The sequence below is a fragment of the Amia ocellicauda genome, chromosome 3 (genome assembly GCF_036373705.1).
Source record: "Amia ocellicauda isolate fAmiCal2 chromosome 3, fAmiCal2.hap1, whole genome shotgun sequence".
Classification (NCBI taxonomy): domain Eukaryota; kingdom Metazoa; phylum Chordata; class Actinopteri; order Amiiformes; family Amiidae; genus Amia; species Amia ocellicauda.
The window spans coordinates 6,736,270-6,762,717 of record NC_089852.1 but is presented as its reverse complement, the minus strand read 5'-3'; the positions used below and the strand labels follow the sequence as shown (position 1 = coordinate 6,762,717).

At 35.8% G+C, this 26,448-nt stretch overlaps 1 protein-coding gene across 32 annotated transcripts in view; it reads left to right on the top strand.

The window, feature by feature from the left end:
• The window catches only part of cadpsa (Ca2+-dependent activator protein for secretion a), a 110,116-nt gene that overhangs the window by 1,505 nt on the left and 82,163 nt on the right, over positions 1-26,448 (top strand). For all 32 annotated transcript variants that reach the window (XM_066697937.1, XM_066697934.1, XM_066697933.1 and 29 more), the window contains exons 2-3: positions 22,059-22,172; positions 24,662-24,994. In XM_066697937.1, the coding sequence (XP_066554034.1) occupies positions 22,059-22,172; positions 24,662-24,994 (447 nt within the window). The remainder of the gene's footprint in view (positions 1-22,058; positions 22,173-24,661; positions 24,995-26,448) is intronic.

Here is a 26,448-nt window from a genome sequence, read left to right as displayed (position 1 = left end):
CTTAAATGAATAAGGACGAAGTTCACACAAATTAAGGTTTAGTCCTTTAATACAATGTAAACGTTTTATTCCTCTACATCACGATGCATGTGTTGCAGTTTTATATTGCACTGTTATTGGAACTATTTGGTTGCCTGTGTGTGAATAACACTGCGTGTTTCCTTGCAGAGGACGATAAAAAAGAATAACCGCCTATATGACACACATATCATCTCTTATGGTATAAACATATGTCCTGATATTCACCTGAGGACATATCAAATGCCTTCTTTATCATGTAGTTTGTGTTATGGCTCTCTTACGTGCCGGTTCCCGTTAGGTGGCGCTTGATCCAGTGTACTGAGCACGGCACAATTGTGTCCTTGTGCAAAAAGCCTGGGTCTTGCAAGAACATTTAAAACGTATTATGTAATTGAAGCATTCTGAAGTATTGCACAACTTGCTAATTTTAGAATTAAGAAATATTAAATACAATGCAACGTATTGCGTTTGTTAAATCATTATACATTTCCCCGTTGCAATGCTAATTTATATTGTGTAGGCCGCTTTCTAATGGATCATTGAGCACACATTTTAAGGACAGCACGTATGTGACCGACTGTAGGACACTAATACTTGGATATGTATGATATATAGAGCTCATGTTACGTATAGATGCATAGAGTAGTGACATTTGTATTTAGAAGTGATATATATATATATACCATGATAGGTATTTTTCTTCAGTGATACAGTTACCATGTGTAAAAAATATGCTGTTATCAATTAATTTATTCTAGAGAAATCGTTCATACATGTTAATAGTGAAATCTGGGCAATAATGTACAATAATGATAAACTAGTTTTCCTGTTCAGCTCAATCTACTCTACTGAAAATATGTTGGTTTTAGTTTTTATTTTCTAATCATGCATTGAAGAAATGTCCTGAATTTGCTCATGTCCTTGTAAGGCCAATGAGTAAGTCACAACATTTTAATTTCAATCACAGAATCACAGAATCACAGAATCATCCATGCTAATAAACTACCCAAACAATATTATTTGTATATGTTTTTTGTTATAATATACAACTTATGGTAGACATAATACCTTTGCACAGTACACTATATGTAGTAGCATAAAGTATGCTCGTATAAAGTATGCTGAAGAAGCCAAGATTCTAAAACCGTGAAATGAGAAGTGCCGTTTAGATTTTTTTTTGGCTCAAGGTTATAGATCATGAATGGTTGACAAATTGAATTCAACTGACATCTACTTTTCTGCTGCAGCTGTAGGAATTAAATTAGCTTTATTTTAATTATATGTCACCTTGATCAAGGGACAACTCTTTTTGAAAGGACATTTTTTAGCAGTAGTTTATTGTCATATACACATTGATGATAGTTTAGGGAGTCATATGGCCACTGTGGTGCGCTGCTACAAGAGAGAAACAAAAAAACAAATTTGTAGCCAAACCGAATGATGACATCCATCAAGATGTCTTCCGTAGCCCTGTGAACACACTGCTTTCTGCTCTGTTAATGTGAGCTCGATAATGGGAAATGTTCCTCGGGAGAAATGGAGGCCATTTTAGGCATTTAATACTGAAGCACTTACCGGCATGGCCTCGATCACCTCTATTATCCATGATAATCCTACAGTCTACAGATCTTCTGTCAAAGTGAAAGAAAGTAAGTCTAGTAACAAATGTTCCAATATCTCTCATCAATAGTGATTTGATAGCCAGTTATCAAACTTACCAATTTATGATTGCATGGATTCATATATCTAATGGCTAGAGTTTATGAAGCTCTATATATACTATTAAAACATAGATACTGAAGCATTATTTTGGAAGATTAGCCTGCCTTGCATATATATATATATATATATATATATATATATATATATATATATATATATATATATGTATGTATTTATAGGCAGGCTAATCTTCCAAAATATAGGTTCTGTATATATCGTTTAACAGTATGGTTTAAATGCTATACAGTATAGATAACTCATAATACTACAGCTAAAACCAATATATTATTATTATTATTGTAAAAATAACTATTACAGTGATTTGCAAAAAAGACTACCAAGGACAGGCCAGATGGGTCTAAATCAATAAAGCATCAAGTCATTGGGCCCAGTTATCCCTGAGTGCCTCTGGAACAATAGGCTACCGTTCCTCATTATCACTACTGTTTCTGATTATTGCAGACAATAAGGGGTGGAAATGTGTAACACAAACAAGTTTCTTTTCAATCTCCTGAAAAGCACTACAATACCGAATTAAGGGTATGGGATAGTGACTTACGTACTTAAAAAAAAATAGTTTAAATTAGATGTGTTCTTACTTCCAGAAGGACAACCATAGTCTGTTTGCCTTTTACCCCCACCTTCCACCTCAATAAAAGGGCTATTTCGCTGTGTACAACACTGAACTGAATCTGAAAGTCGTAGGAGAAAAACAAATCCAAGCAATTCATCTGACAATTCATCAAGCTGAGCCACGAAGAAACAATTGAAGACAAGTGCATGCAATATATGAATGCCAGAAGATTAGTATATAGCAATGTACTATGTAGGTAGCTGGCCACTAATCCTATGCTCTTGCATGACATGGACATGTTTCAAATGAGGGAACAGTGTTAAGAGACGCTCGTGTATTGCGGCCCCACACTGATATTCTGCCAAGCTGAAATCCCTTCTGTGTAGATGCTGAATGGCTGAAGTGTTGAACTGCAGGAACTGTAGGCTGCTGAAGTATTCCTGCTTAATGGTGCAATCTATAACACATTTGATAATCATGAACATGTCCGATTTTATGCCGGTGGAAAGGAGCTATGATATAATTTTACATGGTTGTATGCCATGCTCAGATGACTTGTTAAAAATCACACAAGTAAGTCTTCAAATACACAGAGACTGACCTCATGACAGAAATGATAATACTATACACCACCGATCCAGGTCCCTTGGTCATCATGACTAAACTACATTTCTAGTAGTTAGATGCAACATTCATGACTTTATTCACATCACATTTTTAATAAGCCCATTGCTTAGTTGAATGCATTTGTTCTTCTCTCATTTGCAACGTGTGTATGCAAAATAGTAAAAATAGCAAAACAGTTTTAAAGCATAACGAATACAGTTGGTTCTTTAAAAATCGACTGTCAAGTGTGCACCAAACCGATGCTATAAAAAGGCTGTCTTAGCTGCTAATTGTTCAGCTTCAGCTGTTGCTCCTTTTAAGTGTTGTGTATTGACCCTGAATAGACAAATACAATGAAGTAATTACAGGATAGCAGTTGTGTTGGATTTGTTAATCACTGCACACTCCGAGACTCCCACATACATGTTCAGTATGAAGGTAAATGCCATGCACATGTATCATGAAGAAGTATATATATCTGTCCATTTAAAAATACCAAATTGTTTCACAAAGAATCTAATGTCAGACAGTATATTTTGCATATTCAGAATTCGGTTCAAATTGTTTAAATTTTTCCTTTTTAGTATAGTATGACACCATTAGGTAGGTAAAAATATCCATTTACAACAGCTATATAAACATAAAAGAAAGCAATTTGCTTTATATTTTCAGATTTGCAAATGTGCACACAGATATTTGTGTTTAGGGGAAAATATAAATAAAATCTGTATGAATGTTTTTCAGGTCTAAATCCGGAAAACCAACAGGCATGTCTGAAGTACTAATCAGTGTAGCTTTGGTGACGGAGCCATCTTTAGTCAGATTTAAAAAAAATGTATCAGCCTTTTTATCAGCCTTGTCAGAGCAGCACCTGAATTGTTTCCTGTATTACTGTCTAATTTTAAATTGCCCCAGTAAGACTTGGATGTTTCATAACTGGATATTGAATCATATTCGTAAGCAATATATGTACATTGTATAATAAAGGTAACGATCTAAAGCCATGTGTCTTGTTTGGCCGTATATCAACCAATGTTTTGTTTAGATAAATTGTGGATTTACTGACGCATTAGCTGTAAGTGCAAACTGACATGGTGCATTTACTGCCAGGAGCTGACAAACGAGAAAGCCTTGAAGCAGACATGTCAGCACAAAATACTTCTCTTTAAAAAAAAACTACTTTTAATCAAACATGTCAGTTAAACAGTTTGAAACAAACTGCAGATTTTGCAATTATAATTCTATGCTCCTCTATGTGGTTGTTTTAACTGGTTGACCAGATCTTTAACATTTACACAAGAGAAACAGGCACATGGTACACTTAATAAATCTTATGTTTGTGGGCAAAATAATATTCAATGTTTGCACAGTAAGGTCGTTGCAAATATGGCCATCCATGCTTTCAATTATTAGATGAATCACTCCTCATAATATATAGAACTATATCTTTACTGTATAAGTAAAAAGTACATACTGCAAACCGTTCAGGGGTATATTTTGAAATATTTTGAAATGATGTGAGGTGATTATAGTACTTCATACATCATACATTTATTATGAATCAATGTGGAAAAGTTAAATGCAACTTAGTATTATGCTGATCTATATACAAAGATGCAAAGCAGTGCGATATGAAATGGAATATTAAATGAAAGTTTTATTTTATCTACCAAGCCATGACTCTCCTAACAATTGTAGTCTTCTTTCTAGTCTTTCAGATAAAGCTCATAATTCTATTCTGTCAATAATCTATTAGGGACTTCCATCAAGATGAATAATGCAGGTTCTGCACTTTAGTCTCTTTTTTATGCTGGCTTTTTATTCCATTGTGCGGGTGCTGAATGTGATCTCTCATCAGTCTCTAATAAAAAGAGTTTCATGATGGAAAAAGTGAGACACCTGACAATTTGAATTGTGTCTTACTTCCTTTAATTACCATGAATAAAGTCTGACATGTTAGACACCGTAGTATCTTTTGATTAGGTTTAATGTAAATGGGGCCATAATTTATGGAGCACCATCATAAAATGCCAATACCATCTTTATATCTTAGAGCAGACTGAGGTATATAAAACTCTTAATTAGAAACCAGTCAAGTTTCTTTTAAGTTAGTCTTTTTAGTCCATCAAGACAATCTATGGACACTATTCAGCAAATAACTAAAGCGTAACAGTAAAAGTTAGGTGGGATATTGTATAAGTGTGTGTACTCAGTATCAGTACACCTGCTTAAAAAGATTCACTGAGATATGCAGATCGATTCGGTTTACCTCCCGTGTAATAGCAAAGCTTTTCATACAATTGGTGACACATCTCTTTCTCTGCTAGTGTTCTTGCAGCTGCTGCCTTTTGTTATAGAATGGCTAATTTATGCTTGCATAATTCATGATAACAAGGTGTACACACCAGATGATAAAGAAACCAATGATTAATTAATATAGCTTTACAGTTGTTATACACAGAACTCTGGGTACACCTATGTACTGAATAGAAACCATCGACAACAGAAAGAGCAAAAGCAATGTCATTTACTAGCTATTATGTTCAGGGTCATCGTTTGATTAGACATGAGCAACCTCTTCTCAAGAAACAAATCTTGACCTCAATCTCATCTGCTTTCTTCTAGACATCAGTAGCTGGTCATTGAAAAAGAACATGGTCGGTAAAGCTCAAAACAACCACAATGTGTGCTTTTTAGAATCAATATGGTAAACGATAGCAGTATATACATTACCCAGTGGCATTTTTAGGTTTGTTATTTTAAGGAAAGTTAGAGGCGGTGGAATTGTTTTGTTATATATAATCTTTTTATATTCTCCAGTACATCGGAGACTTGAAAATCGATTTTCTTCACTAATATCTAAATAATGTCTTTGTAGATATCAGTGTTTACTGCTGCTTGAGAAACTAAAGCCTTCCAGTGGTTTCACTGAAGTGAGCATGTCGATTGAAAGAAAGAAAAACAAAGTAATTCATGGTTATTGACACCAACCACGGATTTGTGACGTTTTGCTTTTTTACATTTTAAAAAGCTGACTCAGTAAAATAGCTCCTGTGCCCATGGTGTGCATTGTTTTCCTCGGCAGCTTAAAAAAAACAACAACAGAAAAAACAATGGATCTCTAGTGATATAATTTGTAGCATTACCTCATACATTATTGTAGGATCGTTACCGTGTGCACTTGACAGGTACAGTACACCAGAGAAAAAACAGACATTGGGGACCCAAAAGGTAGAATCTCATTTGGCACGATGGGAATATGAAACAAGAAAACAGAAAGTAAACAGTTTTAGGGGAGGTTGGGGGATTTCTTTGCCCAAGTTCTTGTTACCATCAATCCCATGGCAAACAATCCCACGTGAAGCTATGCCATAATACTTCCAAACTTCCCAATACTCTAGTAAGGACCTTTATATGTTTGTTGGTGTGTCTTTGTGCAGTTGTGTGCGCCAAATGCAAGTTCTTTATCTTGTTACTTTTATAGTCAATATGAACCTTGAATCTGTTACTCTGCTGTTTTTCCAGCACCTCCATTATACCATTTTAAAATTTACTTAAGCTTTCTCTGATATAGCTTCATAATTTATTTAGTGCTGTGTTCTTACAGAGGAGCCATTTTAAAATAGATCTGTCATTCAGTTGTCCCTATTATGTGGATGAATTGTTTTTGCAAGGTATTATGATGAGAATCCAAGTTCTTATTTAAACTGGGTAATACTGAGCACCCTGTTTTACATGGTTGGTAATTACAATAGATTATTTTATTAATTGGTATGTTTATCAAACACATTTTAATCGGTCACCCACTCTTTTATGTAATACTTCAAAAAATGTTAATCATGTTGAAGGAGAATGTTATGCTTATTTGATATGTTGATAGTAAAAATTCCAATGTTTAAGAGTTTACATTTGACTTCCAAACTATAGGCTGCTTATAAAGAATAGTGTAAATATATGTAATTGTATTTCATATCTAAATTCAAGGAAATCTCATAAGTTTAGCTTTGTAATTCTGTTTCTTGTCTGTCTAAGCGTAGGGATTGCAAAGCTCTCAAATGATTTAGGAGCTGTTTTTCAGATCTTAGATGAAAGGAACGTACCAGTAAAAATGAACGAATGCCAAACACTATTAAATGCATACGTGGCATAAGCATTTAATGGATAAGGGAAAAGTTCCAGTTATGCAAGGTTTTAAACACACACAATAATGGACAATGGACAATAAAACCAGTTCTGTGTATATTGGATTGGTTTTAGTTGGATCCTTAAACAGATAAGACTGAATAGAAATTGGAACCCTTGATTTTATTAACACAAACTCCCAAACAGTACCCTGAAAATGGAATGGTAGGAGGCAAGTCAAATCATTTTCAAGGCCAGCAAAAGAAGGTAATGACAGCTCAAGGTTTCCCAAAGCAACACAAAGCAATGTAAACAGTCTGAGACAAGAACTTATCCCTGAGCAGATAATAATTTAACTCAGGTGGTCAGGTTTCAATAGCATTCAGAGGAATTGGACAAATGTGTGCATCTCAGGTAAAAGCTTTGTAAGCAAATGTCTAAGCATGGTACATGTCTTTCATATCTAAATCATGGAATTTTTAATATGTTTATCTGAAGGTCAAGAGATTATTATACAATCCAGTTCTGCTTTTGCCATGATTGTAAAGGAAATAGATTAGGTAACCTGGTATAGCTGTTCTACCTTTTGTTTCTCAATAGAGAAGACAGACATTTGTATTCAGAGTAGGGACAACAATGCTTTAAACATTGTAGTTTTCTTTTACTTTATAATGTGACCCAGTTAATTTTAAAGCAGGTTAGATATCATAGAAGCAGGCAAGTGTTAAAGTGAAATCCGAGGGTTTCATTTTATTCTGGGATCTTTTCCCCTAGAAGAGCAAGATTTGTTACACAAGCCTTGTCCTTTTAGTCAAACAAAATAAGTCCAGCTATTCAGTAAGATTTACTTTTATTAATCAACTCAATATTGTGGTAAAACTGCAGAACAAAAAAAATCAAAGTTGGTGGAAAGCGATTCACCTCGTCCTCGTCCTCTTCCTCGTCCTCGTCCTCGTCCTCGTCCTCGTCTTCTCAGGCCTCTGACTTAGATAACGCTTCACAAACCAAAGACTCGAAAGTCTGCAACCAGCAGACTTTTTAAATGAACACATCCTCGAAAAGTCCAGGTGGCAACCAGGCCACTAACAAAGACACTTATCGATTAAGCAATCCCCACCTCAACAAGGTAACAGAAACCCTAGCAAATCAACCTAGAAAATCAGTAAGAGCATGTGGTTAATTACCAAAACCTGGGACACTAATAATCAACCTAGCAACGAGAGGACATTGGAGACTCGTTCCCCACCCTCCTCCCTTGAGCCTTCTCAAAACTCACAACTCTCTGAGGGGTGCCATGCTCGTATTTTATGTTTTTTCTTTTAATGAAAACTTTCATTTAATTTCTGTTTTGTATTTTTCCACTATGTAGGATGTGTAGGCTATGTGTAAAGACACAGACACTGTCAGGAATTATGCCCAGATTCAAATGTCTACAATGATTTACACCTGCAATAACAGTATTATTGTATAATTATATATTTTTGGTAGTCATACAAACAATTTAGTCATTACTGAAGCAATTGGGGTTCATTCCAAATGTAAAGAATAGGTTCTCATGAATTGAAACAATTCCTAGTCCCTGTCACCATAGAACATCAACAGACTCTTAAACACAAATAATCACACTGACACTAGAGACGGTCTTTAATGATCCCCATCTGGACTATCGGACAGGTGAACTAAACAGATAAATGATATAAATAATTCCTTTTGGTGTACCATGTGTAGTATTTTAAATGTAGCAGTAATAGATAAATACATACCTTCTGTTGCCATTATGTAACAGTTCAGGAGATTGTGCTTACAAGTCTAGTTTGTATTTCTATAATTTAATGTACTTTGAATTGAGGAACAAGGCATCCATAGATTGAGGTTAGACAGTGTTAACCACACATAAAGAGTCATCATACTTAACATGACATGCAATAAATGTACTGAAATAGAGAAATAGAGAAGGAAAGGAAGCATATAAATATCGCTGAAAGAGAGAAAATTATGTCTCATCTATAATGGCCATCCTTTGGAATGGATGGTAGTGTAAGAAATGATATCACCACCACTGTAACAATGTTAGCAATGAGAATGCTTAAAAATGTTTAAAATATATTATTTAAGCTGACAGATATTTGAAATTCGGTTTGTTCTCCTTATAACCCCATTCGTTTATAAAGTGAAAGCTCGAAACTCGAAATGATAACTTGAAAGAAAGAAAATACAAATTACACACTTACAATTTACAGGCAAGCGCACAGTATGTCTATATGATAATGCCTCCGAGAGGGAAGTGAAATCTCTACTGAAGCTTAATGAAACTCTCAATGCATGTGTGTGTTTGTGTGTGTGTGTGTGTGTACAAGCACGTGCGCAGAAAGACAACACCAGCCGGTAGTTAGATGTACTCAGTGCTCTTTGTTACTGCCTCTAATCTCAGATTATGAATCCATTTGCTTTTATTCATCTGTTACATAACATCTGGTGAGAGCTCTCCATAAACCAGCTTGAAGGGAGAGGTAGTGAAGTAAAAAGCTTAGATTAGAGCAGGTTGTTGACTCATTCGCCATCCAGTGTGCAAACCTTTAGAGTCAATACAGTCAAAGTGGACTGACAGTACCCATATTCCTGATAAATGGAGACCCTGGAAAGGCACCCTGTTGTAAATGAAATGGTAATTGCTTTCCCTCCCCAAATGAAATCTTCTTTGAGGCGATTACACAGATTAAAGCTCTCTACTGAAATGCACTGTTATAAATATAGCTGGCACTCCTTATACACAATTACTTTAAAGCATAGCAAATGGAATTCACCGTCAAGTGGGGGAAAGACAGGGGAACCGGAGGGTGATAACCTCTTGAGCAGTGATGTTTTTGAACCTTTTATTTATGGAAAGAAGTGTGTCTTGTGACAAAGAAAAATATTGCCGGATCGACTGGTAGGAATGTTAGGCATTTACCATTCAAAAAACAATTTGGCACTTCAGTTTCCATGGAACACACCGAGGAGTGCCTTGACCCTCGGCATGGCAAGCAGATTGAGAAGATGAAAAACGAAACATCGAGTAGGTTATATTATCTATCAAAGTACTGTCGAAATCTAGAAGAGGATATTATGAATTGCAAGGTGATGCTTTGGATTGCGTTTATTTTCTAAACACTGCTTAAAAACTAAAGAGATGCTGTTTAATATTAATTTATTTGAGGTACCGCGGATCGTGTGAAATATCAGCCTGAAAGTCCTCAAACAATTAAGGAGCTAATATGCGTGGCCTTTTCATCAATCGGTGTCTTATGTACCACATTAAATAAAAAATAACATCAGGTTATTTGTTAGTTGTCGCATAAATGAGATCATTGCCCTTTGACCCTAAAAGGCTGACTGCAAATGCTGCTTCTCTGACTAGATAATTCCATGATTCAGTTCTGCAAATTGCAGATGGCAGTCCTTAGCTCTACACCCCCATAGACTAGACAGAAGGTTGCACAACATTTCATGTACACTTGCATTGCATTAACCCCAAATTTAAAATTGGCTTTTAACTAACACAGCTGCTACTGAAGGTTTTTTGTGTGCTGCTTTTCCCTTCCAACGTGTGAGCGAATCAGGCTATATTTTTGTTGTTGTTGCTGACATTCAACAAAACCTTGATGAGACAGAAATCCTTTGTATAAGCATTTGACAAACAGGAATCAATACGCAGTTTGTATCTCACCTGAATGCAAATCGCACAATATATGAGATATCCTACACTATAAATTATAGTGCATAGTGGAATGTTGGAGGATTGGACTGAAACTAAGCACATGGATGTCGTAAAATAAAAAAAAAGTCACATTCATATCTAATTTATTTATTGTTGCCTGGAAAGAATTAACTGGCAAATGACCACAATAAACCATGGTGCCAAAACGAATGTTATGCAGAGCCAGGTCAGGGGAAGTAACCTTAAGTGGCTTTGATTGAAGTGTTCCAAGTCCTCAAAAGTATTGATAACGGTGCATTCGCGTCTGAAAACAGGAGGCACTTCTTTACACAGAGCTTTGGGAATGTGGATCAAACTACCCACTCATATAATTAAAGCTGACAATGGGTTCCTTCAAGAACTGTCTGAATACATTCTGGGATCCTTTAGCTCCTAGTCACCAACGATTCTCCTGTCATTTCTACAGTATTTACATTATTCAAATCATAACATTATGTACATTATTTTATCTTCATCTCTTGTAGCGTACTGTGCTTCAGAAAACAGTACAGCATATGTATTTTAATGCAGAATGCTCTGTTTTGGATTTGGGTGGTGTATACGATGAAAATGAAAAACACTGGTTCATTTATGTTTGTCACCGAATCATGACATCATTGTGCAATTTAGATAAAAGCCATATGCAGCAAAATCAATATGAAATTTGTAATGAATGCAGTAAAACGCTGCTCTGTGAAGAAGCCTGGAAATCTACTGACTCAGCTTTTTAAATCTATCTACAAACATGCTATCAATTAAACAAAATGTTAATTAATGATATGACACAGAAGGTATGCTATGTTGATCAATTGAAAAATGTTTGTATCCATTGTTTAAAGATGATGATGACAAATAATAGTCTATATACATGAAAACTGAAGTGTATCTTTTGTCAGTCCCGTTTAAAACAATATTGTAGCTATGGTGGTAATTAGATGTAGTAGGATAACTGACATTTATATTCTATAGAAATTAAAACAATTTGACTTGGTACACACAGACTACTGCTTATGCAGTTGAAACATTTCACTTATTTTTCTTGTTTTTGAACGATTATCTAGCTCTGAATCAATAGATTTCAGGCTGTGCATAAAAAAGATAAATTACCTTACATTGCTTAGATATACTATTTGATTAGTTTTCAGTATAATCATCATTTTTTTCAAATTAAATCAACTTAACTAATTTTCCTACTAATGTGCTTTGACATTTTTACAGAAAAAGCCTCCTATGAATAATTCTTCACTAATTCTTTACATATCCTGTGGGGCTCCTCCATTTAAACTTTCTTGAAAATAAAAATAAACGGTCCTTATGCATGTTTACCTTTTTCTATATGATTTTTGCAATGTTTTATACATGGTTTTATTGTGGTTTGACCATAGTTTACTGTGTTTCAGGATGCCTTCACTGTGTTTTACTACACCAGACCATGGGAAGGCATGTTAACTTTACTCGTGATACTCATGATTTACTCTTTACTGTGTAGTAAAGCACATTGTACGTATGTTGGATCCCCAGAAAACCACTGAAAATCTATAGTAATAGATTTTCCCTATAAGGGAAATGCTGCCATAATTTAAAAACATGCATGCTAAGAATAATGAATTTAGAAAGGTATTTAAATAAATAAACAAAGGAATAAGTAAATAAAATACTTTGAAATGTCAGGATGCACTACATGAATTCCATATTTGTGAAGTCATGTAATGCATACCGACAAGTCTCACCTATATACACCCCATTTGTACCTGAACAATAGCTGCTATTGCCGATTCTTTATTTTTCTCTGTGTAAGTGTCGGTACGTTTTAAGGTCACAGTATAAAAATATCTCGTCTTGGCGACTGCATGCATTGTCTGAGAGAGTTATTGGAGTCTGCTTTTAAGTCTTCTGCTCTCCACATGAAACCCCCAGTGGCTCCCAGCTAACTGCTTTACCCTGATTTCCCTGAATAGAACAGATGATTACAGAGATTTAGCAGCTTGATGCTACATACATACACACCCGGTGTCCTGCAGGATTACACTATGTGTCTTCTCTGTGAATCCCTGCAATACCAATTCTAAAGAAATCATTTGAACCTTTTGCACCAGCAAATAAAGGGCTCTGTTTAGTTTGCAATGGTTTATGATCCCCCTGAGCTATTTACCAATGGCCATTCAAGTCACTGTTGTTTAACTGTTGCAATCACTGTAAAGATTATTTTGCAAAAAATATGTATTCATTCTCATTGATTTTCTAAAGCTGAACAAATCTACTTTGTGTGATAATTTGGTCTGCAGGGACTGACAGGAGAAGGGGGTGTCTGAGTGTGCGCTTTAGAGGTCATGTACAGTATTAAATAAGCTCCCCAGGAGTGGTCTAAATGTCATAATACCGGACTGTTGCCGATTCATGTTTCCTCCTTGATTACAGACACTCAGGAGTAAGCTGAGTAAACTGCAAACAATACTTAATGGACTTTATTTCTTTCTTTCTTTTTCTCCCTCATTAAAATAGCTACATGGTGCTATTTCAAGTCAGAAATGCAGGTGAAATATTGATTGAAATCCAAATTGCACAAGATATATAAGACATTATTTAAACAATGCCATTAGTACTTTAGCTGCACCAATTGAAAGGGCAAAGCCATTGAACATTTAATTAAAAAAAAAACACTTTCTGGAGGTGCTAAAATCATAAATATTGTTTAAACTGCATGGTAGGATTTCATCAGATGATAGACAATAGACTTCATTCCTGTTTCAATTAATCCTCAAAAATCTACTATCAACCAAATTAACAATGTGGGCTGACTTGCCTTCTCTCAGTCGTAGGGTGTCTTGCATTCTCAATATTTCTTAAGACATATAAAATGAAATAAATTTGCTCTCACATTGAGGAGAATATAATCCAGGGAAGATCAAGTTCAGTCCTTCAGTGCTGCAGGATGTTCTTATTTTCATTCTACTTGAACTCTTAATTACTGTATTAAACTAATTATTTACTTAATTGGATGAAATGACTGATTTTCCAGGCCTAAAGCAGATTCTAATTGAGAGACATCGAATAAAGCATGCATAAATCCTGCCTTCAAAGACTGACCTGGTCACTGTGGTACACAATGGCTCTGTCAAAGCATTTAAAGCAACAGGCAATAAGGGACAGTAATGGGGATTAAGGGCCGACACCACGGTAGGAGGCAATAAAGTGTCTGGTAAGGTGCCTTGCTGACCTGGCCTCACCCTCACCTCGTGTTGTGACAGGCCTTTCCAGGACATATCGTTGGGTAGGGCTGGGCGGTATACCGTAAAAAACGATATACCGGTATTCATTTACGGACCGGTTTGGACTTTTACTATACCTTCATATCGGTATTAAATTTTTTTGAATACTTTACTATTTACTGTGTCATTGAGTCATAGCATTCAGCTACCAATAAACTGAATCGTGTTCGCGCATCTCACGACTTGCTGCGCCGGCTGCTTGAGACTGCTGTGACTGACATGAGATGCATCTGATCAAAAAACGCCGATAGTGTTTGTGTAACGCAACTTTCCACAGATCTGTGCAGATCTGCACAGCTCCATCAATGGGATAGATTGGATTCTGCAGATCTGTGCAGAACTGCGCACATCTGTGCTACAAGAACGTGACCACCTTTCTTCACTAACCCTGCAGAAATCAATGTAATTGGATGATTTATTATTTTTATATTTTATTTATTTTAAAAAATAGAATTGCCAATCATGGTAACAACTTAATTATTGTGCATCATAGATTTACATTCATTTTTTTTAATAATTGATGTAATTAATAAAGCATTGACAAGTGTTGATGTAGAATTCTATATCTATGGTTTTGACAATGCTGTTCGCAGCTTCACTGTATAATGAAATTTGACATTCGACTCCGCTAACAAGGGGACTGTAGTAGTCTTCATTCAGCTGAACACGTCCCTCTTGCTTTCTGCATAATCTTTTGTCTGACAGCCACAGCTCGCCTCCCGCAGCAGCTTCTCAGAGCTGTGCTGGGCTGTGCGAGTCTGCGCAGAAACTGGGCTGGGTCTTAGTGGTGTCACACAGAAACACTGCAGTAACGCGCATCTGTGAATCTCTGCGCAGAGCTGTGCTTCTTGAACACGACCCTTGTTCTGGAATGAATGCGCCTCAGCCAGATATCAAAAATAGATTCCATGTGTATTGCGTGTTGACAAACAAACAAACGTGATCAATGCACAATCAATGAAGACTAGATGGAGGAGAGCAGTGTGGCTGAAACTTAACAGCAAAGTGACCCCCGTGAATCTGTCCCGAATAAAGGTGCATCATCGATAGTGTGGACATGATTTGATTTCAAGACAACTGACACAGAACAGAAAACGTAATTCAATGTCAGTTGTGTCCTATTATTTTTGCTTTATGAACAGTATAAAATGGCCATTAAAAATATGTCATACGTCAAGAATGTGAAAAATACAGCGATATTGTATTTTGGCCATATCGCCCAGCCCTATCGTTGGGTGAGGTCAGACAACCGAATGCCATCATTACTGAGGATTCAGATCTTCTAATAATACATTAAATATAACTGAATAGTTGATGTTTATGTCACTACACCTTAAACAAAAGCACCAGATAAGGTTGAAATGGTTCTTTATACGTAACATAATATATATCTAAACAATATTCAAGTTCATTAATATAAGTTAGGTCTTCTGCTTCATTACATGCTTCTAAGTGTTTAACAGTGTCAATGATAATATTAGCAACACATTTTAAGATGATAGAGATGTTCAGTGATAATATTACAATATTTGTAGTAATATTTGTAGACTCCTAATGTGGCTGTGGAGTAGTAGGCCTACTCCTTGACTACTTAAGTGTAGTGGAGGACAGGGAAAAAGGGAAAGGTTAATTTAATAACAAGTTAACATTAACACTTTCCATGCAAGCATTTAATGTGGCACAGCTTAGCTTCTTTGCAATTAGGCACCAATACAGAGAAAACTAACCAGAAAATGATAAGTAATTGTAGGTATTAAACAGTAGTATCAGGCACAGTCTTGAATACACCAATCTCTATGCTTTTAATATTTGACTTTTTCCAGTGATACTGCATTCCTTAAACAAATATTCTAGAAATGACAGAATACTTTGGCATGCCAAATGTTGATGTTTAAAGAGGCAGCTGTTTTTCAGGGACATGAAAATTGTCATGACTTTGTCTTTCAAAAACTGCTGAATTGATGGTCGTGACAGTTACCATAGACATCACACAGACGTGAAGCATGGCAAATGGCACCCAAATCCATTTTGAAATGGCTGAGATAGCATCCCCCTGAAAAGTGTATCCATTACCAAACCGGCATGGATAAAAATAAAGACATTCCTGATATTAAACATGCAAAACAATATGGATGTGGAATTGCATTGGAATGAGTGCAATTTGATTTGCAATCAGTTGATACAGAGCAATGCAGCTATTGAAACAGAAGTACCAAAATCTGGTCCTTGAGGAGCCCAGTGCTTAGCTACTTGATTTAACAAATTATTTAATTAATTGCTCTAAATCACCATCTTTACTACTTAAGGAGCCGATGCATTAAAGAGTTTAAGACCCTCCGGGCTTGGATTTTAGGTCATGCTGTGTACAATTAGTGTGCTATGTTTTTAATGTGTTTTTATATTTTGTCATTTTCTGGAGTGACAAGGAAAAGCTGTTTTCATTTACTACAACACAAACTGCACAACAGCATCCCAGTCCATTCTACTTGGGCGAGGGCCATGTGTTTCTTAATTGAATAACTTTGTTCTTCTTGCTTGGAATGTAGCTGGCGACAGACACAGAAGGAAGCAGACGAGCAAAGCTGTGTATATATGATTCTGCTTCATTAATATCTTGCTTCATCAGCTGTTTCTCGTCCACCATCACTCTGTGTTGACTGTAACTCAGAGGTCGTCCCAATGCCGTATCTTTAGCAGTATATCCATTAGCAGTTTAATTACTTAATGGTCGCCTTTGCAGCCAAAATGGGTGTTAAGTTTTTATTCAACAGTCTTGCATATTGCTCTGCTATGCCAAATGTACTCTAATCTTGATTAAAATGTAAAGACTATTAAGAATTACCAATGCTTGTTAGCTGGAATGAAACAGCTACTGTAAATCATGCTAATGGATATAACTTAGCAATAGTCTTTTGTACAGAAGTTGCAAAGTTTGATTTGACTGTTGATGTTAAAGTGTTCATTTAAACCTATCAGTATAATATTACATTCCTTTGCTTACTTGTCAAAATCCTCATATTATTGAATATGATTCAGTTGTTTTGGAAAAATGTGCATCCTGCAGGGGAATTGTAAATGATTTATAAGTGTAAGCATGCATCTGCCATTTCAGAAACATGGCCTTCAAGAAAGTACCAAAAGATTTGTAGGAAGTGACTTTGTAATATAGATGGAATCCAATCTAATTATACATGTAGTAAATATTATATTTATAGGTCTGTATGAACACTTTATGGCAGGAAATGTCAAGATTTAAATGCAACCTACCTATATTTAATTATGATTATTAGTCTGAAGTTATTTTAAATGGCACAGTGTCATATTGCAGGAACCTGTCATTCACTGTTAATGTGCAGCATAAACAAACCAAAATAAATACAAAACATGCTAATTAACAGTTATATTAATGTAAACACTCCATCATTTTGATTAAGACTAATTAACTAAAAGTATAATGTACCACTTGGTAACCAGGAAACATGCCACAGTAAAAGATGTACATCTAGTTAAATTAGGAAGAAATATGCCTAATTGCTAAGGGAAAGCTTTTTTTTTTTTTTTTAGACTGCTACTATCTACTACTCTAGTACTATTACTACTACTAATAATAATAATGTAATTATAATTTAAATACTACTTTACTCTATGCCTGTTTATAGTTAAAGTAACAACAGTTTCGTTTCATCTGTTAAATATGCACTGTGCTTTAATAGGCTCAGTAGAAATGATGCCACTGTACCCCTTGGTAAAGCCAGCTATTAAATAAAATGACTAAAATAGATAGCGACAAGTCTTTGTCTTACAGAAATCCCCAATAAACAGCTCAGTGGAAGGGGGGGCACCTGGGGCATTGAAATGAATATCCAGATGGCTGAAGAGTCTCACAGGCAATTGGTTGCACAGTACTTTTCCACTCTTTTCCAACAGCAAAGTGCATTTCCCAAATAAATGACAAAGGGTTTGCAGCAAAGCCACAGTCTTTGTTTTGGGCTGATTTATAAAGATCCTCAGCACACACACTGCAGCTCCAATACTTTACTGCCGTTCTTTTCGACTTTGTCTTTCCATTTTGAACATATTATGACTTGTTACTGTCCACTTGTTGCACCATAAAACAGGTGAGAGCTCGAGATTAATACATACTGATTAGGTTGAAATGTGTCAGATCTGTACCTTGGCTGCTCATGCATTCAGTATAAATTAAGCAGGTAATTGTATACTTGTGGATATACCATTAATACAACATAGTGCAGGATTTCACGGCTTGAGTTTAATATTCATAGCAAAAGTCATTTTTTATCAAATGAAATTATTGATAAATACCTCATTTAGAAAATTCGACCTAAAACATATTTCCCAGATGGTTTCAGAGTATGGGGGACTGGCTTTTGATTTTTCATTCATGCACTCAGTATATTGCACTGAATATATCGAATTGGCTCAGTCTGATAAATTAGAGAAGTTTTAGAAGAATATCATTTGTCTTTTTTCATGGCAGGCTCTGGTAAATTGTCAAAACTTAAGGTCTGAGGTATTCAATACGCATATTGCCTGCTAAAGGGCATATCAGCAGAATTAAAAACACTGCCAAATGTCAGAGAAATGTGAACCCCATGTATACAAATGTATGTTACTTTGAACTGTGTAATTTCTGAGTAACAGAAAAAATAAATAAATAATGTGAAAAACATTTTTTAAAATGATATTATGCAACCTTTATCCTCTGCAGTCATTTTTATTATTGTTAAGACGGCCAGGGTACAAAAAATCTTTAAATTTTTAATCTTGCAGTTACTCAAATAGTATGCATTTTAGCTTACGTCTGCACAGTTAAGCAGTAAGGTCAATCCCTTGCATAAAACCAAACCTTAATAACCTGAATATTATTCCTTACTAACTATAATTATTTAAATGTATCCTAGTCTTTCAGTCAAAACAATAAAAAGGGCTTTTGTTATTTGACTTGGTTGTACTCAGAGGTAAAGGTTAATTTAGAAATGAAACACCTTCACCTTTCCAAAAGACCTACTGTAGAAGGGATGTGGAATATACTGCAAGATTCATGGCTACCAACATTCCCAAAACAGGAAGTGTTTTTTTCTTCCTAGGTGTAACAGTGTTTTTAATTTGCTGCATGTATCACTGGGCTTCATGCACCAGATCCTTTATGTTATTGACGATGCCTTCTAGACTCACAATGGTCTGTTTTAAGAAGATTAGAATTGTGTGTGTCCGTTCTCATACTTTACTGACCATTGAAGTTTAATGAAAGACCACAACAATGCTGTAGCTTTGCTTTTGATTTTACATTATTTTGTGTTTACATTGTCGTTCTTTGTGCAAGTGGGCAGCAAATAATTATTCTTTTGATCTAGCATCCTGTACTAGCCCTTTCACTTCAACCTGCAGTGGATATTGGAAATCACTCTACCACAAATGTGAATAATTAAAATGCAATTGCACTTCCTTCAGCATTTTCTTTCCACTTTCTATATTTAAATTTAATTGAATATTTTTTTGCAATATGCACAGTGTGTCTGCTCAGAATTGCCTTTCCAGGAACAGTTGAAAAATATATATTTGGAAATAAAATTTTCAGTACAGCTATAAACCTGCACTGTTGCACATCATATATATTTTGTATTACTGTATAAGCACCCACCCGCCAAAAGGAAAAAAAAACAAATCCAGCCAAAACATTGACTAGATTTCCATATTGTAGCTATCTTAAATGCTAGGTAAATGAAAGTGCCTAAAAGTGAGGATTTTCCTCTCCAACTGCTACAGGTAATCTGTATTGCAGCAGCAGCACATTGGATTAACACATACACAGTCAGGGCTAGTGCATAGTGAATTGTGCCAAAGGTTTAATTAATGGAATAACCATCTTCAGGAGAGACGATTTTCATTAGCACTTACTCATGGGATGGTGCTGCACTTCCAAGTCTTTAACAAATTGCACATGGCTACAGCTGGAGTTATGCTGTGGACTGAGCCAAAATCCACTGAATAATTAACTAAAAACTTAACACAATGCAATTTATTTTTTCATGCAATAGAAACATTTCCTTTTTTGTATTTAGACTCACATCTGTATAGTTATTTCAGTGTTCATATAGCTCTACAGAATACCATGGGAGTCAACAGAAAAACGGTGTAGGTCAGAGGTTCTCAAACTGTGATTTACAAACTGCTGGTGGCCTGCGAGTTCTCCTCAGGTGGTCCACAGAAAGGTTATGTATTTAGAAGAGAGCAGTGGTGGAAATGATAGAGCCACCGCAAACCTGGGATTTTAGACCTACAGTAGCAGGAAGAATACAATAATTTAATATTTCATTTTCAGTTGCCTTAGGGTAAGTTGGGTGACTTCAATCTATTCTTCACTTGGAATCGATAACTTTGATGTCAAACCTAACATTTAGGGCTCAGTTTAGGTTTAAGGTTTAGACTTAAAGACTGAAGGAGAGACTCTGGTTATAGTGAGGTTTGATATTTACAGCTTCCCATCCGCTTGAAGTGCATGTCCACCCCAATTCTGAAATGAAACCTACGCCCCTGAATACAGATGAAGGGAGAAATGGTCTTATGATTTCATTTCAGGGTTTTAGTCTCACTATGGCCTGTTTTAAAAGGATTATATGAAGGTAATTGGTATTTGTTTACCACAATTAATAGTTATTACTAAAAAGGAGAGCTCATGGTATTATTAGACGTATTACAGGAATGTAAAGAAAAAGAAAAAGAGACTGGCAAAACTGCAGCTCCTGTGGTAAAACCGTTACTGCATCATTCACTGTCTAAAGTTAATTCAGGTCGTTAAATGAGCTGACAAAACATTACTGTATAATTAACAATTCTGAAATCAAATATGAGCATTATACTGGTATATGCATGGGGATTGTTAATTATTTGTATAGTCATAATGTCAAAGGAAAATATTAGGTTCAAGTGAAAAGATATATTTTACTTCAGGGGGAGTTTGGAATAATGATTTCAATCCTGCAGTATTTAAAAATGCATGAGATAAATGTACTGAGTCTCCAGACATTTTGGAGAACATCAGTCATTTTGAAGGGTCCTTGTTCAGCTCTGAGGATGGGGGTTTTTCATTTATCACCCAAGTAATGGTTTTAACAGTGACATTTATATTTAATATAAAATATAAAGTTTTTTATTAAATCCATTAAGAAGTCTGAAAAAGTTGATAATTTATTTGCTGAAAAGTGCAATTCTAATGCGTTATTTTTGTATGTTGTTACTGAAGAGTGCTTCAGTCTGTAACAAGGTCCCATAAAAAAGTATAACTATCTGGGCCCCAAAAAACACTGTTCAAAACAGACTGAAAATGCAGTAACACATTCTGAAAACAATGGCCTGATCTGTATGATTTCCTCCATCACCTTATCCTACTATAAGATTGTACAGAAGCACTTTTCCTCAAAAATAAATCCTAGTTTTTATCATTGGAGTGGTTCATGGAAATGACTGGGGTTGATTCCACATCAGTTTCCTACTCATCTACTACGATATGAATAAAACATCATTACATTTGAATGTCATTAAATTTAAATGTCTGGAACTGGATCACAATAAACCAGTTTCTTTCTGTGGTGACACATATGCATGTTTTGGAGAAAAAGTCCAAATTGTGATTGAAATAAATGGCTATAGAGAAGCAGAAGGTAAATCCCATATAACATGAAATCCGCTGCAATTTTTACTGAGGGAAAAGCATTGGAATTGGGAACCAAGGCATGGCAATATGATGACTGAGAAAATCTGGAACCTAAAGAAATAACATCCATCACTAGCACACATCAGTAACATTGTGACTTCTCCAAAGGTTTTCAGTCAGATGATCTGATATCCCCCAAATAAATTAGCTAACTTTATTGGTTAGTTTGTAATGACTTGGGGGGGAACTAAATATGGCCCTTGTGCATGAAGGCTAACAAAAGCATTGTGTACTGTAGCATTAAATTATTTTTTGTTTATCCCTTTTTTTCAGATAAGCAAACAACAACTTCAGACGGTGAAAGATCGATTCCAGGCCTTCCTGAATGGGGAGACTCAGATTGTAGCAGACGAGGCGTTCATCAATGCTGTCCAAAGTTATTATGAGGTAAAGTAATTTCCCTGGGTCCAGAATGTGTGTAGTGCTTTTTAATAAATAAGTTGCCATTATGATAGATGGATGGATGGATGGATAGATAGATAGACAGAAAGATAAATGTACCATATTGGTTCAATTCCTTAAGAAATATGTTTTATGTCTGCATATAGTTAAAAACACATACAAGAATGATAATTATCACCATATACTGATAAATAAGATACATTGTTTTATTAGTTTACAAATGAGAGTAATGAACATTAACTCCCCAAGGGTTCTGATTTGAGTCTTGCTTTTATGTCAACCAGAATAAATATATAGGGTTCAGATGTGTGGTGAAAGCTGTTTCAATTGAAAATGCTAAATTCTCTCCTGGTTCATTTGGGTTGAGGGGATTATAAAGGCATAATGTGAAATCTAGGAGCACAGGTAATGTTGCTGTCTTTGTATCAGACAGGCTTAAACTAATTTCCTGAACAGACAAGCTTAAGATATTAATATATTATTAATATAATAATTGGACACAGAAACACATAACACAGGAACCATCAAGTAAAAAAAAGAGAATTATGGCCCCATATTCAGAAAACAAAAGTAGCTGGAATTCATGATATTATGATTTTCAAGGTTACATAGTATTTATGGCTCATTTGGTTTAAAACCTAGACAACCAAAGACTAAGCTTTGCACCATGTACACTTGCTGTCTTTCTTAATCCATTTTTAACCTGGTTTAAATCCAGCTTAGGGACACTGCCACCAAAGAAAGTGAATGTTCTTGATTTCACAAACATTGTCAGCTGCCAATTAAAATGTCTCTTTTGTCGATGAAAATGCAATTTTAAAAATATACATTTAAAATGGGTAATAAAAAGGAGGAAAAATAAAAATGTATGACAAGTATAAGCATGTATAAGCAATGTGTATGCAAGATTCTTCTAGAATGCTTAAAAATTACAGGTAACACTTTACAATTATATGTGCCAATTCTTAATGCATTCATGTCTGGATCCCACAGGAATAACATATGAATGCCTCATGCACTTCCACTGAGTTCTGATGTTGGTCATATGTATGAGCCCGAACCCCAAAATAGTCTGTAACCCTATCCTTAACACTGACCCTAACTTTGTTATACATGTGATTAACAGCACAACTCAGATGGAGTGCAGAAGGTATTCTTGTGTTTTTCCTGTGGTATTCATGTAGCAATTCATTAAGAATTAGTACCCATTATTGTAAAGTGTGACCCAATACCATTTAATGCTTATCTTTACATGTAATAAAAAGGAAAACATGTTCACCAATAATATAATCGTTGTATACATTAACCTAATTGACAGTGGTTGGTTTTGTGGTATTAGATCACTGCATAGAAAAGGTTTCTTTGGAAAGTTTGCCAAAATCTGAAGCAGTTAATATCTAGAGCCCATTGCATCGGAGACTAAAGTAAAGTGTTTTGTTAAGAGAAATTTTAAAAATAATGCATAGGACTTTGGACTCAACAGAAAATATATTAATTATATTACAGTTCTGTGATTCAGTGATGTAGGGACAGTGCTGTTCTGAATAAGAAAAACAAATCTTATTTCCTCAGACAAGTCATTTAAGTCTCCTTGATTTTATTTGGTGTTTTGTTTGAAGTGTTTGCCAAACATTCTAGGAGGTTTTGAATGAATTGTTTATGGAGTTAATCTTTTAGGTGTAAAAAATGGGTAATGCAGTGAGCTAAATCTTCAGATTTCTGGGTTGTTGGTAGATGTATTTGGAAAGAAGAGGTTTTAAAGGTTGATTTGCTTTGAAAGGAGCACAGGTTTGTATGATGTTGAAACATGGAGCAGGTGTAATTGGTTTATAGGTGAAGCATTGCTGGAGTTAAAATGTTTTCGCTCATTTTGTTTGTTTGTTTGTTTGTTTAAAATAAATTGAAATCTGCTGTTGTTTGGTCCTCAGTGACTCACAAGTCAAGGGGCTTGGCAGTCGTCTCTGAGTCATGACATTAGCGTTATTTAAAGTCCCAGTGAATTAGAGTCAACAGTGTCGGCTAGGAGAAACACTACATTAATCTTTTAGATAAAAGGCTTGTGTTCATTCTGTGTTAGTGTTTGTGAAACCATGTAAGTTGATTTGGATAAAGGTTCCTTCTAAATTACATAATAATAATGATGATGATGATGATGATGATGATGATGATAATAATTCAGTTCATTTGTTCATAGTGATTTTATTGGGCAACCAATTGGTGTTGTAGTTGAGATTCATCCAGCTGTGTTCACTGTCCCAGACAAGTTTTGAGGTTTTTGTTGGCTTTTATGGGCAGTTAACCTCTGGTCTGACTGTATCTTTAGAAGTTTGGACTGGGGAATGGGAGGCAAACCAAGACGTGGGAAAGAAGTCTCTCAAGTTGGAGTTGACATTTCCGCCAACACTCGGAAATACGTACAACCTCAATAGCAAATGCCGTTCGTAATCGTGTTTATTTCTTCTTTTGGAAACCAGGTGTTTCTCAAGAGTGACCGCGTGTCCCGGATGGTGCAGAGCGGGGGCTGCTCGGCCAACGACTCCAGGGAAGTGTTCAAGAAGCACATCGAGAAGAGAGTGCGCAGCTTGCCCGAGATCGACGGCCTCAGCAAGGAGACGGTGCTGAGCTCCTGGATGGCAAAGTTTGACGCTATCTATCGAGGAGAGGAAGACCCTCGCAAACAGCAAGCTCGGATGACGGCGAGCGCGGCCTCGGAGCTCATTCTGAGCAAGGAGCAGCTGTACGAGATGTTTCAACAGATCCTCGGAATAAAGAAGTTTGAGCATCAGCTGCTGTACAATGCCTGTCAGGTAAGAACATCAAGTATCAACCGACTGTAGTCCTGCAGAGCGTGTTCGGCAAGTTATGAACATCAAACACAACCCTGCTCACAGTCACCGGAGCCGTGCTGTGATCTGCCTTTGTGTCAAGCCTCTACCCAGCAGCTCTTTGATACCCATTTTATGGCATTGACATCTCATATAATTGTAGTTTTGGTGAAACAATCAGAAGTGATCATCTTAGGTATGCAACCATAATACAGTGCAGTGTGGCATTTCGGGCTGTCACAGGGCATTTGCCGATACGTCTTCCCTGCAACTTTTCAGATAACAGATTGTCAGGATTGTGCTACCCACTGTGAATTCAAAGAGCCCTGCTACTATATTCTTTATTCTTCAAGGATCTTGCTTATGATCGGGATTCTGAGCACGAGAGGAGTCGGAGCTGAAAGACATTATGTTTTCTCAGCGTTTAATGCATTAACAAACCGAGGTTCTGCTTGCATGTGAATTTCATGCACATGCCCTTGGTAACCCCTGGGTTGTTGAAAATGACTTAATTTCTGTGACAATATGAAGCACTTAAGCAAGCTGAGCTGTGTTTGCAGCAGCAGAATATTGAGAGGTATACAATATAGACATATGTACACCCAAAACTTGTGCAACCACATTTTCTAAAACCATTCCTTTTTTAATGTGATTACAAACAAGACTATGAAGGGTTACTTTACATATTTGTCACAGTAATCCCAATGATTTAAGCTGTTCTTTTTATATTCATATGTTGGTCATATATATGCTTTTAAGGACTTTGTTACAAGGTGGTTAGATATCTTTATTTATCAATGGATTTTATCTTACATCTCTCTTTCTTTGATAGTATTATACTAAAAAGTGTCTGTGGTATGGTATTAACTGAGGAAGGAATTGAGGATTTTGGGCATTCCTTTCTGGGCGTAATGTATTGCAACATTTGTCCTAGGAAAAAGGGATCCCATCTGAATTATTTGCCTGTTTCTGAATTCCGTGTCTGCTCCTCTTCACTTTGAAGCTAGATCACCTAGTCAGCTATGAGCAAAGACAGGAGGGTTAAGGAAATTAGCATGTTGAAGTTCAGCATAAAATCTTGCTCAATACAATTTAATGCATGGTTGTTGCTAAGGAACGTGAATTTCTTGTCAAAGATTTGAGAATTGAGACTTAGCAGATTTTATGTGTGTGTGTCAGTGTCAGTGTGATCTTACCATTGAATAAAGCTGTTGATCTGAGGATGGTGTTACTGTTCATTTTCTCCTTCACCTTGAACACTTGTCGTTGCTCCACACTTATAGGCATCACTGATATGCATGTTTTTCATCCCATCCTGACATCATGTAGTTACTGTGGAGCTCATAACAGGGAAGTAATCTTGTTCACTTGTTAGGCTATGATTGAATGATAAAAAATCTTGTTTGACAACATTTTAGACATTTTTGTATGTCTTT